This window comes from Mesoplodon mirus, assembly GCF_964341445.2.
Source record: "Mesoplodon mirus genome assembly, chromosome: 6".
In the NCBI taxonomy this organism is placed as follows: domain Eukaryota; kingdom Metazoa; phylum Chordata; class Mammalia; order Artiodactyla; family Ziphiidae; genus Mesoplodon; species Mesoplodon mirus.
The window spans coordinates 67051225-67066504 of NC_138982.1; the positions used below are offsets into that span (position 1 = coordinate 67051225).

Genomic DNA, 15280 nt, shown 5'->3' on the forward strand with positions numbered 1-15280 from the left:
TGGGACATAAGCCTGGAAATTATCCTCTAAAATGGTAGATTTATCAAGGCTATATAACTGTGTGCACTCTTGGCTAACAGCTTTTCTTTCAGCTATATTCCCTCATCTTGTCACAACCTTCTTTCAACCAACAGATTTCATTACTCATAAAGACACAACATGAAAACAAGACTAAATAAGGTTAGTGAAAAATTACATTTTTCAGTGGGAAAGTCATATGACAAGTACTTAAATAACATTAATTCTACTTCAGAAACCTGCATGAAATTTAAATATGACACCCACATAATCACTTCAAGGACACAAAAAAGGGGGAGAACGTTTTTATTTTCATGCTTTTTAAAGTCTTGACATAGAAGAGGTAAACACAGACCACAGGTAAAACTTTAAATATGCAGACAGAAGCCACTTTAGAAAGCACAGGCCTTTATTCAAAACTTCAGAATTAGGGAATCTGATCTTAAAAAAAGGAAAATGTTCCATTCAGCACTTACTCAATTTCCTTATATAGTAGTATATATAGAATTTATGAATTAGCACTTAGTAAGTCTGATCTTGCTTATAGAAATAGGATCTTAATACTTCATTTCAGAACACTTTAAAACCCAAGCCAATGCTTTTCCTTCAAGGATGTGGAAGGCATTCCTCATTCAAATCTGATTCGTGGTTTTATAAAGCATGAAGATCATTTTCATTACTTCATCAACTATATGCTGGATTCTAATATTCTTTTTGATAGTGATGTGTTCAGTGATAGGAACTTATAAAAAGAGAATTCCTTCTCAATTTGTAAACCAAAATTTTAAAAGTAAAATCCCTGAAGTGATAGGAAGACATTTTTATGACATAAGCAGCTACTTCACTAAGCTGCTGGCACAAGCCAAAACAAAGGTACAAATTGTTATTTAACCTTTATTGTTTGCTACAAATATTTTAAATAGACCTTCTTCTGCAATGAAAATTAAGATAATACCCAGCTTAACAGCTTTTGAAGATGTAAATATTACAAATAAAAAAGACAGCTTTCCTACTGAATGTCTAACGATAAACTGAACCCCAAGTTTTCTATCCCAAGGACATAAAAATGATCTGAAGTGGACTAAGTGCATGGCAAGTTCTTATTAAAAATGATTCTTCATATGCTCTTCTACTAAAGCAATCAATATAAAAAGAATATGAAACTTGTTTTCTGCTTGAAGATTTAGGTAACCTCCAAGGAATCAGAACTTGTGAGCTTTTAAACCCAGAGCTATAGTATATGAAAATACTAGTGTCTGATAAAAAAACAAACCAATAAAATTCCATACGTAAAATGGCCTAAATATCAGTAATAATTACATTCTGCATTTTTTTATCTGAAACTTCAAAGCCATCAACCTTTATCAGTGCTTCAAGTGAACAATCAAAATAGTCATATTTATTCAGGTTTAAAACTAAACTTCTCTTCTCTCAATATGAAGGCATAGACAGAATAGACAGTAAAAATTATTTTGTCCAACATCCTGAGCCTACGGATGTGGAAACCATCTACAACATGATCTCATTATGTCATCATCGATTCACCTTCTTCACCAGTAGCATCTTGGGAAATGTAAAGGTCTTCAAGCATCTCAGCCAGACTAATTCGAGGTGCTCCTTCATCATCTGTGTCACCTTCCACAGGAATGGTTGAATCTAAGAAAAGTACAAAGAGGATTTCAAATACAACTATGGAAATATACAAATATATTTGTACAGGGGTCAGCAAATTAAGGGATCATGCTAGGATGCAAATGATATCAAATGTGGTATAGTAAACAACATTTTAATAAGTTTTACTGTTGTGCACGTTTGGGATTTTTTTTTGGGGGGGGGTAAATGTTTAGAGTAGTTTTAAAAACACATGATAAAAGTCATTTATGGAATCAGAGTTTAAGATACCAAAATACTCATACTGGGTTAATTTATTTATTTACAGAAGCTACAACTTAAATCAAATACTCCTAATTCACCAACCTCTATAAATGTTCACATTTTTTCTAATTGCCTCATCCTCTTCAAGATCTTCAAGGAAATCTTGGTATTGCCTACCGAAGCATAAAGAAACATTTAAGTATTTCACCTTTACCAAGAAAGTATGAAGTTAATGTTTTCTTCATTTTCAGCATTATAAGTGTGTTCCAAGTATTAAAATCTTTCAAAATAGTTAACTGAAGGTCAAGTAAGGATGTTAATTAAATACTGACAGGTTTCTAAAAATTCTTTTCTTTCAAAATTACATTATTAAAAAAAATACACACCTGAATATAGGTGACATTAAATATAAGACAATAACAAGACCTCTTCATACTTTACCCTCCCCCTAAAAAAATGTATAGTCAAGTTGAAATACACACACTTTAAGACTATAGATGAAATAGTCAAATATGTACTTACAATATCTATTTAACATTATATACTTATATATACGTATTTTAAGTTATACTATGAGACTATATTTTAGAAATATTGCTGTTTCCCACTCACATTTCATGACACAACTTTATTTAAACTTTTCATTTTTTTTATACATCAGCGTCATTAATGTCATCATTAAGGCCACTTTTCCAATCATCCAATAAACTTTTCTAGAACACAGTATCTTCATTTCTCCTTAAGTTGTATGAAAAACAGCATATTTGATATCAATGTGCTATTTTCTTTTTATACTAAATCATAAGTACTCATTTGCTATTTGTGATATCCACAAGGTAATTGCTCATTATATTTTCAAATGAATCATCAATAATAACACTGCAATTGTCAGGTCATAACCCAGGAAATAATAACTAAATCTGTGTTAAATGTCATTACATCTGTTCATACTGATCCAAACAACATACTGATAACAGAAAATTAATACTGAGTGCAAGGAGCAAGTGTGTGGTGACTATTTCTTTATGATAAAAAAAAACCAATAAAGATTTATCATAAGAATTTCCTTTGAGACAACATATAAAATATAAAGAAAGTGGGACCTTTCATCATCTGTATCCATGTTTTCTCTATCTCTTGCAAGCTCTTTCAGTTTCCAGTTTCTACGACGCTGACGTTTGGTACGGTCATAGCTCTTCTTGATTAACACCTAAAAGTAAGAAATATTTGCAAGGTACAAAAAATGGGAACTAGGTAACAGGACCTCAAAATCCAACAAAATTTTTAAAATGAAAGCTTACAGGAATGCCAGGAAGACACTAAATTAATGACAGTGGTTATACCTTAAGGGAAAGAAGTAGGGATCAAGAATTGGTGTCAACATATTAATCAAACTGTCAAAAATTAAACACAAAGAAATCATATTAAAAGCAGCAAGGCAAAAACAACAAATAACACACAAGGGAATCCCCATCAGGATAACAGCTGATCTCTCAGCAGAAACTCTACAAGCCAGAAGGGAGTGGCAGGACATAATTAAAGTGATGAAGGAGAAAAACCTGCAACCAAGATTACTCTACCCAGCAAGGATCTCATTCAGATTTGATGGAGAAATTAAAATGTTTACAGACAAGCAAAAGCTGAGAGAGTTCAGCACCACCAAACCAGCTTTACAACAAATGCTAAAGGAACTTCTCTAGGCAAGAAACACAACAGAAGGAAAAGACCTACAATAACGAACCCAAAACAATTAAGAAAATGGGAATAGGAACATACATATCGATAATTACCTTAAATGTAAATGGACTACATGTATCTTTTCCGACCACAATGCTATGAGACTAGATATCAATTACGGGAAAAGAGCTGTAAAAAATATAAACACATGGAGGCTAAACAATACACTACTTAATAACGAAGTGATCACTGAAGAAATCAAAGAGGAAATTAAAAAATACCTAGAAACAAATGACAATGGACAAGACGACCCAAAACCTATGGGATGCAGCAAAAGCAGTCCTAAGAGGGAAGTTTATAGCAATACAATCCCACCTTAAGAAACAGGAAACATCTCGAATAAACAACCTAACCTTGCACCTAAAGCAATTAGAGAAAGAAGAACAAAAACATCCCAAAGTTAGCAGCAAGAAAGAAATCATAAAAATCAGATCAGAAATAAATGAAAAAGAAATGAAGGAAACGATAGCAAACATCAATAAAACTAAAAGCTGGTTCTTTGAGAAGATAAACAAAATTGATAAACCATTAGCCAGACTCATCAAGAAAAAAAGGGAGAAGACTCAAATCAATAGAATTAGAAATGAAAAAGAAGTAACAACTGACACTGCAGAAATACAAAAGATCGGGCTTCCCTGGTGGCGCGGTGGTTGAGAATCTGCCTGCTAATGCAGGGGACACGGGTTCGAGCCCTGGTCTGGGAAGATGCCACATGCCACAGAGCAACTAGGCCCGTGAGCCACAACTACTGAGCCTGCGCGTCTGGAGCCTGTGCTCCGCAACAAGAGAGGCCGCGATAGTGAAAGGCCCGTGCACCGCGATGAAGAGTGGCCCCCGCTTGCCACAACTAGAGAAAGCCCTCGCACAGAAATGAAGACCCAACATAGGGAAAAATAAATAAATAAATAAATAAATAAGAAATACAAAAGATCATGAGAGATTACTATAAGCAACTCTATGCTAATAAAATGGACAACCTGGAAGAAATGGACAAATTCTTAGAAATGCACAACCTGCCAAGACTGAATCAGGAAGAAATAGAAAATATGAACAGACCAATCACAAGCACTGAAATTGAAACTGTGATAAAAAATCTTCCAACAAACAAAAGCCCAGGACCAGATGGCTTCACAGGCGAATTCTATCAAGCATTTAGAGAAGAGCTAACACCTATCCTTCTCAAACTCTTCCAAAATATAGCAGAGGGAGGAACACTCCCAAACTCATTCTACGAGGCCACCATCACCTTGATACCAAAACCCGACAAGGATGTCACAAAGAAAGAAAACTACAGGCCAATATCACTGATGAACATAGATGCAAAAATCCTCAACAAAATACTAGCAAACAGAATCCAACAGCACATGAAAAGGATCATACACCATGATCAAGTGGGGTTTATTCCAGGAATGCAAGGATTCTTCAATATACGCAAATCAATCAACGTGATACACCATATTAACAAATTGAAGGAGAAAAACCATATGATCATCTCAATAGATGCAGAGAAAGCTTTCGACAAAATTCAACACCCATTTATGATAAAAACCCTGCAGAAAGTAGGCATAGAGGGAACTTTCCTCAACATAATAAAGGCCATATATGACAAACCCACAGCCAGCATCGTCCTCAATGGTGAAAAACTGAAACCATTTCCACTAAGATCAGGAACAAGACAAGGTTGCCCACTCTCACCACTCTTATTCAACATAGTTTTGGAAGTTTTAGCCACAGCAATCAGGGAAGAAAAGGAAATAAAAGGAATCCAAATTGGAAAAGAAGAAGTAAAGCTGTCACTGTTTGCAGATGACATGATACTATACATAGAGAATCCTAAAGATGCTACCAGAAAACTACTAGAGCTAATCAATGAATTTGGTAAAGTTGCAGGATACAAAATTAATGCACAGAAGTCTCTGGCATTCCTATATACTAATGATGAAAAATCTGAAAGTGAAATCAAGGAAACACTCCCATTTACCATTGCAACAAAAAGAATAAAATACCTAGGAATAAACCTACATAAGGAGACAAAAGACCTCTATGCAGAAAATTATAAGACACTGATGAAAGAAATTAAAGATGATACAAATAGATGGAGAGATGTACCATGTTCTTGGATTGGAAGAATCAACATTGTGAAAATGACTCTACTACCCAAAGCAATCTACAGATTCAATGCAATCCCTATCAAACTACCACTGGCATTTTTCACAGAACTACAACAAAAAATTTCACAATTTGAATGGAAACACAAAAGACCCCGAATAGCCAAAGCAATCTTGAGAACGAGAAACGGAGCTGGAGGAATCAGGCTCCCTGACTTCAGACTATACTACAAAGCTACAGTCATCAAGACAGTATGGTACTGGCACAAAAACAGAAAGATAGATCAATGGAACAGGATAGAAAGCCCAGAGATAAACCCATGGACATATGGTCACCTTATCTTTGATAAAGGAGGCAGGAATGTACAGTGGAGAAAGGACAGTCTCTTCAATAAGTGGTGCTGGGAAAACTGGATAGGGACATGTAAAAGTATGAGATTAGATCACTCCCTAACACCATGCACAAAAATAAGCTCAAAATGGATTAAAGACCTAAATGTAAGGCCAGAAACTATCAAACTCTTAGAGGAAAACATAGGCAGAACACTCTATGACATAAATCACAGGAAGATCCTTTTTGACCCACCTCCTAGAGAAATGGAAATAAAGACAAAAATAAACACATGGGACCTAATGAAACTTAAAAGCTTTTGCACAGCAAAGGAAACCATAAACAAGACAACCCTCAGAATGGGAAAAATATTTGCAAATGAAGCAACTGACAAAGGATTAATCTCCAAAATTTATAAGCAGCTCATGCAGCTCAATAGCAAAAAAACAAACAACCCAATCCAAAAATGGGCAGAAGACCTAAATAGACATTTCTCCACAGAAGATATACAGACTGCCAACAAACACATGAAAGGATGCTCAACATCTTTACTCATTAGAGAAATGCAAATCAAAACTACAATGAGATATCATCTCACACCAGTCAGAATGGCCATCATCAAAAAATCTAGAAACAATAAATGCTGGAGAGGGTGTGGAAAAAAAGGGAACATTCTTGCACTGCTGGTGGGAATGTGAATTGGTACAGCCACTATGGAGAACGGTATGGAGGTTCCTTAAAAAACTACAAATAGAACTACCATATGACCCAGCAATCCCACTACTGGGCATATACCCTGAGAAAACCATAATTCAAAAAGAGACATGTACCAAAATGTTCATAGCAGCCCTATTTACAATAGCCCGGAGATGGAAACAACCTAAGTGTCCATCATCGGATGAATGGGTAAAGAAGATGTGGCACATATATACAATGGAATATTACTCAGCCATAAAAAGAAATGAAATTGAGCTATTTGTAATGAGGTGGATGGACCTAGAGTCTGTCATACAGAGTGAAGTAAGTCAGAAAGAGAAAGACAAATACTGTATGCTGACACATATATATGGAATTTAAGAAAAAAAAATGTCATGAAGAACATAGGGGTAAGACAAGAATAAAGACACAGACCTACTAGAGAATGGACTTGAGGATATGGGGAGGGGGAAGGGTAAGCTGTGACAAAGTGAAAGAGCGGCATGGACATATATACACTACCAAACGTAAGGTAGATAGCTAGTGGGAAGCAGCCGCATAGCACAGGGAGATCAGCTTGGTGCTTTGTGACTGCCTGGAGGGGTGGGATAGGGAGGGTGGGAGGGAGACGCAAAAGGGAGGGGATATGGGAACATATGTATATGTATAACTGATTAAATTTGTTATAAAGCAAAAAATAAAAAAAATAAAAATAATAATAAAAATAAAAAAAAATTGGTGTCAAGAGAACTTTTAACATTTTTATTAATGTACTTAATATTTTATGAGAATGCATTTAGCCATTATTCGTATAACTGTTAAAATTTACTAACTGAAATTTTCCAGTGACTGAAAATTAAAATTTTTTTCTACCAAAAATTTCATGTTTCTGGTGGTTTTTTTTCTTCCTTTATACCAAAGTTCAGTTTTCAGCTACCATTCACATAAATCACTCTGAAACATTATCATAGGCAGACATTTTTCTCCCTTTCATTCCTACTAATAAGCACTTATAGAATTATATATATTTTCACAACTGTATATCCTAGAACAATTTAATAAAGTGTGGAATAAATGAAAATAACTTTATAATACAAAATCTATGTAAGACCATTTGATCTTCTCTTATGACCTTTTTGAAAAATACCTATTTAGACTTACACCGAAACCATGCTTCTATTTCCTAATTTATTAATTAATAAAAGCACAACTGGGTGGTGAGGAGGGGAGCCCTTCTTAAACCATGACTTTATTTTTGCCCACAGCTAAAGAGATCAATGTTTATTTTAAAAGATTAAGTAAAGCAAACAGGAGATAGGGTCTTTCACGTTTCACATTCACTGTTGCTCAGGATTCTGATAAACTCATGTTAGAATTTAACAGATTTTTTTCAGAAGTAACATTCTTTCTCTAAGACTTAACACTGTGAAGATTATTTTCAACTACAATTATATTCAAACCTGAATGATGGTTTTAACTATAAATGCCTTCTTAACAATACATGAAATAAGCTGAGCCTAAAAGAATGAACAGGAATAAATTCTAAAGGTCATCATTTCTAGCTGCAAATTTATTTTTACTCTACAGATACTATATCAAGTATTTTGACAGAATGAAAATTTGATTATAAGAGCAACCAAAAAACTCAATAAATCTTGGGTTTTATCCACTAAGAATAATTATCTTAAATGAAGGTTTTGCTATTATACCTTAACTGCAATTTCAAAAGAAACCTCTAAATTGATTACTTTCAAAAATCTGAACTCGGGCTTCCCTGGTGGTGCAGTGGTTGAGAGTCCGCCTGCCGATGCAGGGGACACGGGTTCGTGCCCCGGTCCGGGAAGATCCCACATGCCACGGAGCGGCTGGGCCTGTGAGCCACGGCCACTGAGCCTGCGCGTCTGGAGCCTGTGCTCCGCAACGGGAGAGGCCACAACAGTGAGAGGCCCTCGTACCGCAAAACAAACAAACAAACAAACAAAAAAAAATGTGAACTCATGCATCTTACCCATAAGAGTTTCATCAATCATCTTCAACACATGAAAAAGAAGAAAATCTAAAGCCTTACCACATCTGGGACTCTATCTGATTTCATTTTGTTGACATGCTCATCATTTAAGTTACAGTTGGCCAAATCAAACCTGAAATGAAAACAATGAAACACTTAATAACAAAAACACTTACTCTTTCCATGTAACTTTTTATTTTATAGATGATCACCTAACAGTTCCTCCTAAGATCAAACATTTAATACACTTTCCCACTTCAGAAGTTTTGCAGTGTACTATACAGTGAACAGGCTTCTACAGATCCTGGTAAAGATAATAATGCACTCTATCTCTCAGTTTCACATGTCATCCATTATTGTCCACCTTAGTATACTCTTGTAAAAGAAGCAAAACAGACTTATATATCAGTCTAACATTAGGATTCAGTTACATGGTTCCATTCAATTTATAGACAACAAAAGCAAAACACCCCTCATTCTCTAGTAAAAGGAACTGAAACCCTAAGAGCAAAAATAATGTTTAAGGCATGCTTATAAGCTCTGCATCAGAATGGACTATCCTATGCCTATAAAGACCCTTTACATATATAGCTGCCATATTTTAAAAGTGAAATATTTTAACAACAGCATATGCATAATAAAATACTACCTGCTCCCCCCAAAAACTACAAACATAATCTAATCATACTACTTCAGGGTTCAATTACTCAAAATCTTATAATAAATGACTCTTTAAGATGATGGCCAAAATGGAATAACTATGGGCTTCTGTCCAATCAATAATTTCATTTAGTTATCAATAATAAAGTGAGCTATATGGCTCCTAAGAACTCTTAAATTCTTTTTAGGATAAACAACTTTATTTTAGATAGCTTTGCTGGCTCCCAGAGAAAATCTACAATGTTAGTCGGCAGTTTAAAATACTATAAAATAATACAAACCCCAACACCAGGTCTCCAGGATTTAGAAGATGTCCCAAATGAGTGCGACAAAAATACTGTTTATCTGTATTCATTTCAGATGTTTTCTGTACCCAGACTTCCCCGAGGGTATGCTTAACAGGAAAGAAAATGAACTCTTCAATAATCTAGGCATAACTTAAAAAGCATCTCATAGAAAAGTTAAATACAATGTTGATTTTGGTTTTCTGATTTTCATTCTAAAGACAGAAATTGTTTTATTTTCCAGATCTCTGAATCACTGTCAAAATTAACAAATTACTGAATTATGAGTACAGAAAGACTCATAATTCATAAAATAAATATTTTGTTAAGATTTTATTCAAGGCTTTTATAAAACATTAACATTGTCACGTAAAAAGAGACACATATGTAGGATTTTCAAAAGAAATGTTCTCACAGGGAGATGGGCCAACACAGACTGAGTAAAAAGAATAACTAAAAAAGTAGGGGAATCTTAAATCCAGAAAATATCTTAAGCAACCCCTTGTTTTACACATAAGGTTAAAAAAAACAGGCTTCAGAGAAAATAATCTAGCAATCCCAGCGGCACCACTACCACAACAGAACCCAAATCTTCATCAGTTTTTTGAAGGTCTACTATTTTGAGGTATAACTTTTTTTTAAACTATATACCATGGAAACATCATCTCAAGTTTGAACTTTTAAAGCAGAAAATCATTAATGTCCCTTTCCAAACATGGAATTTTACAAGCAATTGTAACTGACATTTCAAACTTCCCGGCTGAATGAAGTATAGCATGTGCCAATACCTTTTACTAACAAAAACAGAACAAAGTAAAATGGAATCAAGAGCAAAATAATAAGAATTATAGATAGAATTAAGGAATCTCAAAGAGGTGAAAAGAAGAGGTAGAGAGAGAGGAAGAAACTGAAATAACAGACAGGTCCCAGATTTAGGAAAAAAATGGGAAAAAAAATCAAATTACCAGGGAAACACTAAATTCTAGCTAAATGCATTTTTTGAAAGCAAAGAAAGTAGTTTCATATATGTCTGAGGGGAAGTGGTGGTGCTTAAATAATAAACATTTCTTTATTTTTTTATAAATTTATTTATTAATTTGTTTTTATTTTTGGCTGTATTGGGTCTTTGTTGTTGCTCATGGGCTTTCTCTAGTTGAGGCAAGCGGGGGCTTACTCTTCATTGCGGTGCGCAGGCTTCTCATTGTCTTGGCTTCTCTTGTTGCAGAGCACAAGCTCTAGAGCGCAGGCTCAGTTGCTCCGCAGCATGTGGGATCTTCCTGGGCCAGGGCTCGAACCCGTGTCCCCTGCACTGGCAGATTCTTAACCAATGCGCCACCAGGGAAGCCCTAAACGTTTGTTCTTAATCATATTATCAAATTTTTTATTTTAAAGAAAAATATGAAAAGTAATTCTTCCATTCCCATTGATTTTCTCAAGTTACTGGAAGTTATTTTTGTCTCAAGACACAATATTACCTCAATAGAAATGAGCACTGTTACTATACAGTTTGGGGGGGCCTCTAAATACTATTGTATAGTGGAAGAAATCAGACTTACATCCTTGAAGAAACACCTGATTTCAGATATGGGGTAGGAATTATACAATGTGATTTTGGAACACCTAAATGTTGTGGTGTTGTCCCACCAAGTAAGGATGCTTTCAAAGACTAGGAAAGTCATGTCAAAAGGACAAAGGAATAGACCTATATCTATTAAAGAAATTGAGTCAATATTAGTAATCTTCCAAAATAAAAAGCACCAGGCCCTGATGGATTCACTGGTGAATTCTAGCTAACATTTAAGGTAGAAATTATACCATTCCTCTAGAATCTTTTCCCAAAGGCAGAAACAGAGGGAATACTTCCTAACTCATTTACAAGGTCAACACTACCTTATAACCAATACCAGACAAAGACATTACAAGGAAAGCAATCTACAGTACAGACCAATCTCTCATGAACATAGATTCAAAAATTCTCAACAAAACATAAAAGAACTGTACACCATTACCAAGTGGGATTTAACCCATGTATGCAATGCTGGTTCAACACGTGAAAATCAAATTAATGTAGCCCATTAATCAAATCAACAGGTTAAAAAGGAAAAAAAATCACATGATGATATCAATAAAGAAAAAGCATTTGACAAAATCCAACACCCATTCATGATAAAAAAAAAAAAAACCTCTCAGTAAACTAGAAATAGAGGGGAACTTCCTCTACCTGATAGAGAATATCTATTAAAAAAAAAACCTTAAACCTAACATTACACTTAATGGTGAGAAACGTGCAGCTTTCCCACTAAGATCAGGTACAAGGCAAGAATGTTCCCTCTCACTACTCATTTTCAATATCCTACTGGAAACCCTAGCTAATACAAAAGATAAGAAAAGGAAATGAAAGGTATATAAATTGGAAAGGTAAAAATAAACTTATCTTTGCAGATGACATGGTCATCTACATAGAAAATTTAAATGGACCAAAGAGCTCCCAGAATATAGCAAGGTTATAGGATACAAGGTTATAAATGAAAGTCACTTTCCTATATACCAACATAAGAAAGTGGAATTTGAATTTTAAAAATACCATTTACATTAGCACCCCCCCAAAAATGAAATACTTAGGTGTAAGTCTAACAAAATATGTATAAGATCTGTATGAGGAAAACTACAAAACTGATGAACAAAATCAAAGAACTAAAACAGAGAGACGTTCCATGTTCATGGACAGGAAAACTCAATATTGTCAAGATGTAAGTTCTGCCCAACTTGACCTACAGATTCATGCAATTCGAATCAAAATCCCAACAAGTTTAGCCACAGAGGCATAATATACAGCATAAGGAATATGGTCAGTAATACTGTAATAACTTTGTATGGGGACAGATGGTAACTAGACTTATCATGGTGATCATTTCATAATGCATGAAAATATCAAATCACTTGTGTAGTACACCTAAAAATAACATACTGTTGTATGTCAACTATGTTTCAATTAAAAAAAATTTCCAATAAGATATTTTGTGGATATCAACAACTGCTTTTAAAGTTATACCAAGACAAAAGATCATGAACAGTCAACACAATTTTAAAGGAGAAGAACAAAGCTGTAGGACTGACACTATCCAACTTGAAGACTTACTATAATGCTACAGTAATCATGACAGTGTGGTACTGACAAAAGAATAAACAAATATTATACATCAATGGAACAAAATAAAAGAGCCCAGAAATATACCCAAATAAATACAGTTAACTGATCTTTGACAAGGGAGCAAAGGCAATACAATGGAACAAAGACAGTCTTTTCAACTAATGGTGCTAGAATAATTGGACATTAACATGCAAAAAAAAAAAAAAAAGTCAATCTGGACACAAACCTTACACCCTTCACAAAAATTAACTCAAAATGGATCATAGACCTAAGTGTACAACACACAACTATGAAACTCCTAGAAGATAACAAAGGAGAAAATCTAGCTGACCTTGGGTTTGGCAATTACTTTTTCAATACAATAACAAAGGCAGGATCCATGAAAGAATAGTAGATAACCTGGACTTCATTAAAATTAGAAACTTCTGCTCTATGAAAGACAATGTCAAGAGAATAAGATGATAAACCACACTGGGAGAAAACATTTGCAAAAAACATATCTAACAACAACAACAAAAAAATATCTAACAAAGGACTTTTAACCAAAATACACAAATAACTCTTAAAACTCAAAAATAAGAAAACAAACAACCTGATTAAAAAATGGGCCAAAGACCTTAACAGACACCTCACCAAAAAAGACATACAGATGGCAAATAAGCATGAGAAAATACTCCTCATCATGTGTCATCAGGGAAATACAAATTAAAATGACAATGAGATACTACTATATACCTATTAGGAAGGCCCGAAACACTGACAAATCCAAACTCCTGACATCAAATGTTGGTGAAGATGTGGAGCAACAGGAACTCTCATATATTACTGGTGGGAATGCAAGATGACACCAACACTATTGAAGACAGTTTGGCAGTTTCTTACAAAACTAAACATACTCTTACCAAATGTTCCAACAAACATGCTCCTTGGTATTTACACAAAGAAGCTGAAAGCTCATGTCCACACAAAAACATGCAAAAGAATGTTTATAGCAACTTTATTGATAACTGCCAAAACTTGGAAGCAACCAATATGTTCTTCAGTAGGTGAATGAGTAAACTGTGGTATATCAAAACAATATTATCTGGCACTTAAAAAAAAAAGAGCTATTAAGCTGTGAAAATACATGGAGAAAATTTAAATGCACATTACTAAGTGAAAGAAGCCAATATGAAAAGACTGTATGAGTCCAATTATATGACACTCTGGAAAAGGCAAAACTATACAGACAGTATTAAAAAAAAAAAAAATCAGTGATTGCCAGGGGTTAGGAGTGAGGGAAGGATGAACAGGCAGAGCACGGAGGATTTTAAGGGCAGTGAAAATATCCGGCATGATACTACAGTGATGGATACATGTCACTATACATTTGTCCAAACCCATAGAAAGTACAATACCAAGAGGGAATCCTAATGTAAAATATGGACAATGGGTGATTATAATGTGTCGATGTAGATTCATCAATTGTAACAAATGTACCACTCGTTTGGCAGAAGAAGGGCATTTGATAATGGCGGAGGCTATGCATGTGTGGAGGCAAGGCGTATACAGGAAATCTTTTACCTCCTCTTAATTTTGCTGTGAACCTAAAAGTGCTCTAAAAAAAGTAAGTCATTAAAAAAAATTTTTCTGAAGGAAATAGAAACTATTCTGAAGGGGCTCCTACTGGCTACATTTGAGGTGATCTGAGAGGGAGGGAGGGAGGGAGGGTAGTAGCAAAGGGAAAAAATTCTTCAATTACAATGGAGAGACCTGGCTGTCAGATAAACAGCCAAACATTACTTGTCTCTTGATATATCATAAAAGGTACATAGCATCACCTCCGAAATGTTCTGCCAAAACAAAATTAACCTAAACTTAAATAGGACTTTAGATCCATTTTCCAGTTTAAAGGAAATATAAGAGATTAGGAAGAAAGTTAAATGACATCATGAGGGGCTTCCCTGGTGGCGCAGTGGTTGAGAATCCTCCTGCTAATGCAGGGGACACGGGTTCAAGCCCTGGTCTGGGATGAACCCATATGCCGCAGAGCAACTGGGCCCACGAGCCACATCTACTGAGCCTGTGCGTCTGAAGCTTGTGCTCTGCAAAGAGAGAGGCTGCGACAGTGAGAGGCCTGCGCACCGTGATGAAGAGCAGCCCCCACTCGCCAAAACTGGAGAAAGCCCTCGCACAGAAACAAAGACCCAACACAGACAAAAATAAATAAATAAGTTTAAAAAAATGTGACATCATGAGGAAACAATAAAACTAGATCCACAAGATAAATAAATGCCCTAGTTGCATTAGGAAGTTGTTATCATAAAAAAATGAATGAGAAGAAAAGGAGGGGGCTGTTATTAAATATTTAAGAGGTACAATATTCACATTCAATATAGAGTCCCCAACTAGACACTGGTTTGAACGAACCAT

General features: G+C 35.0%; 1 protein-coding gene across 1 annotated transcript in view; it reads right to left on the reverse strand.

Moving 5' to 3' along the window:
* Nucleotides 1-308: 308 nt before the first annotated feature.
* The window catches only part of NMD3 (NMD3 ribosome export adaptor), a 42535-nt gene continuing 27563 nt past the window's right edge, over nt 309-15280 (reverse strand). The window contains exons 12-16 of the mRNA XM_082625865.1: nt 9715-9827; nt 8834-8906; nt 2997-3103; nt 1996-2066; nt 309-1674 (exon numbers count right to left, since the gene is read on the reverse strand). Coding sequence (XP_082481991.1) covers nt 1544-1674; nt 1996-2066; nt 2997-3103; nt 8834-8906; nt 9715-9827 — 495 coding nt within the window. The 3' untranslated portion in view covers nt 309-1543. The remainder of the gene's footprint in view (nt 1675-1995; nt 2067-2996; nt 3104-8833; nt 8907-9714; nt 9828-15280) is intronic.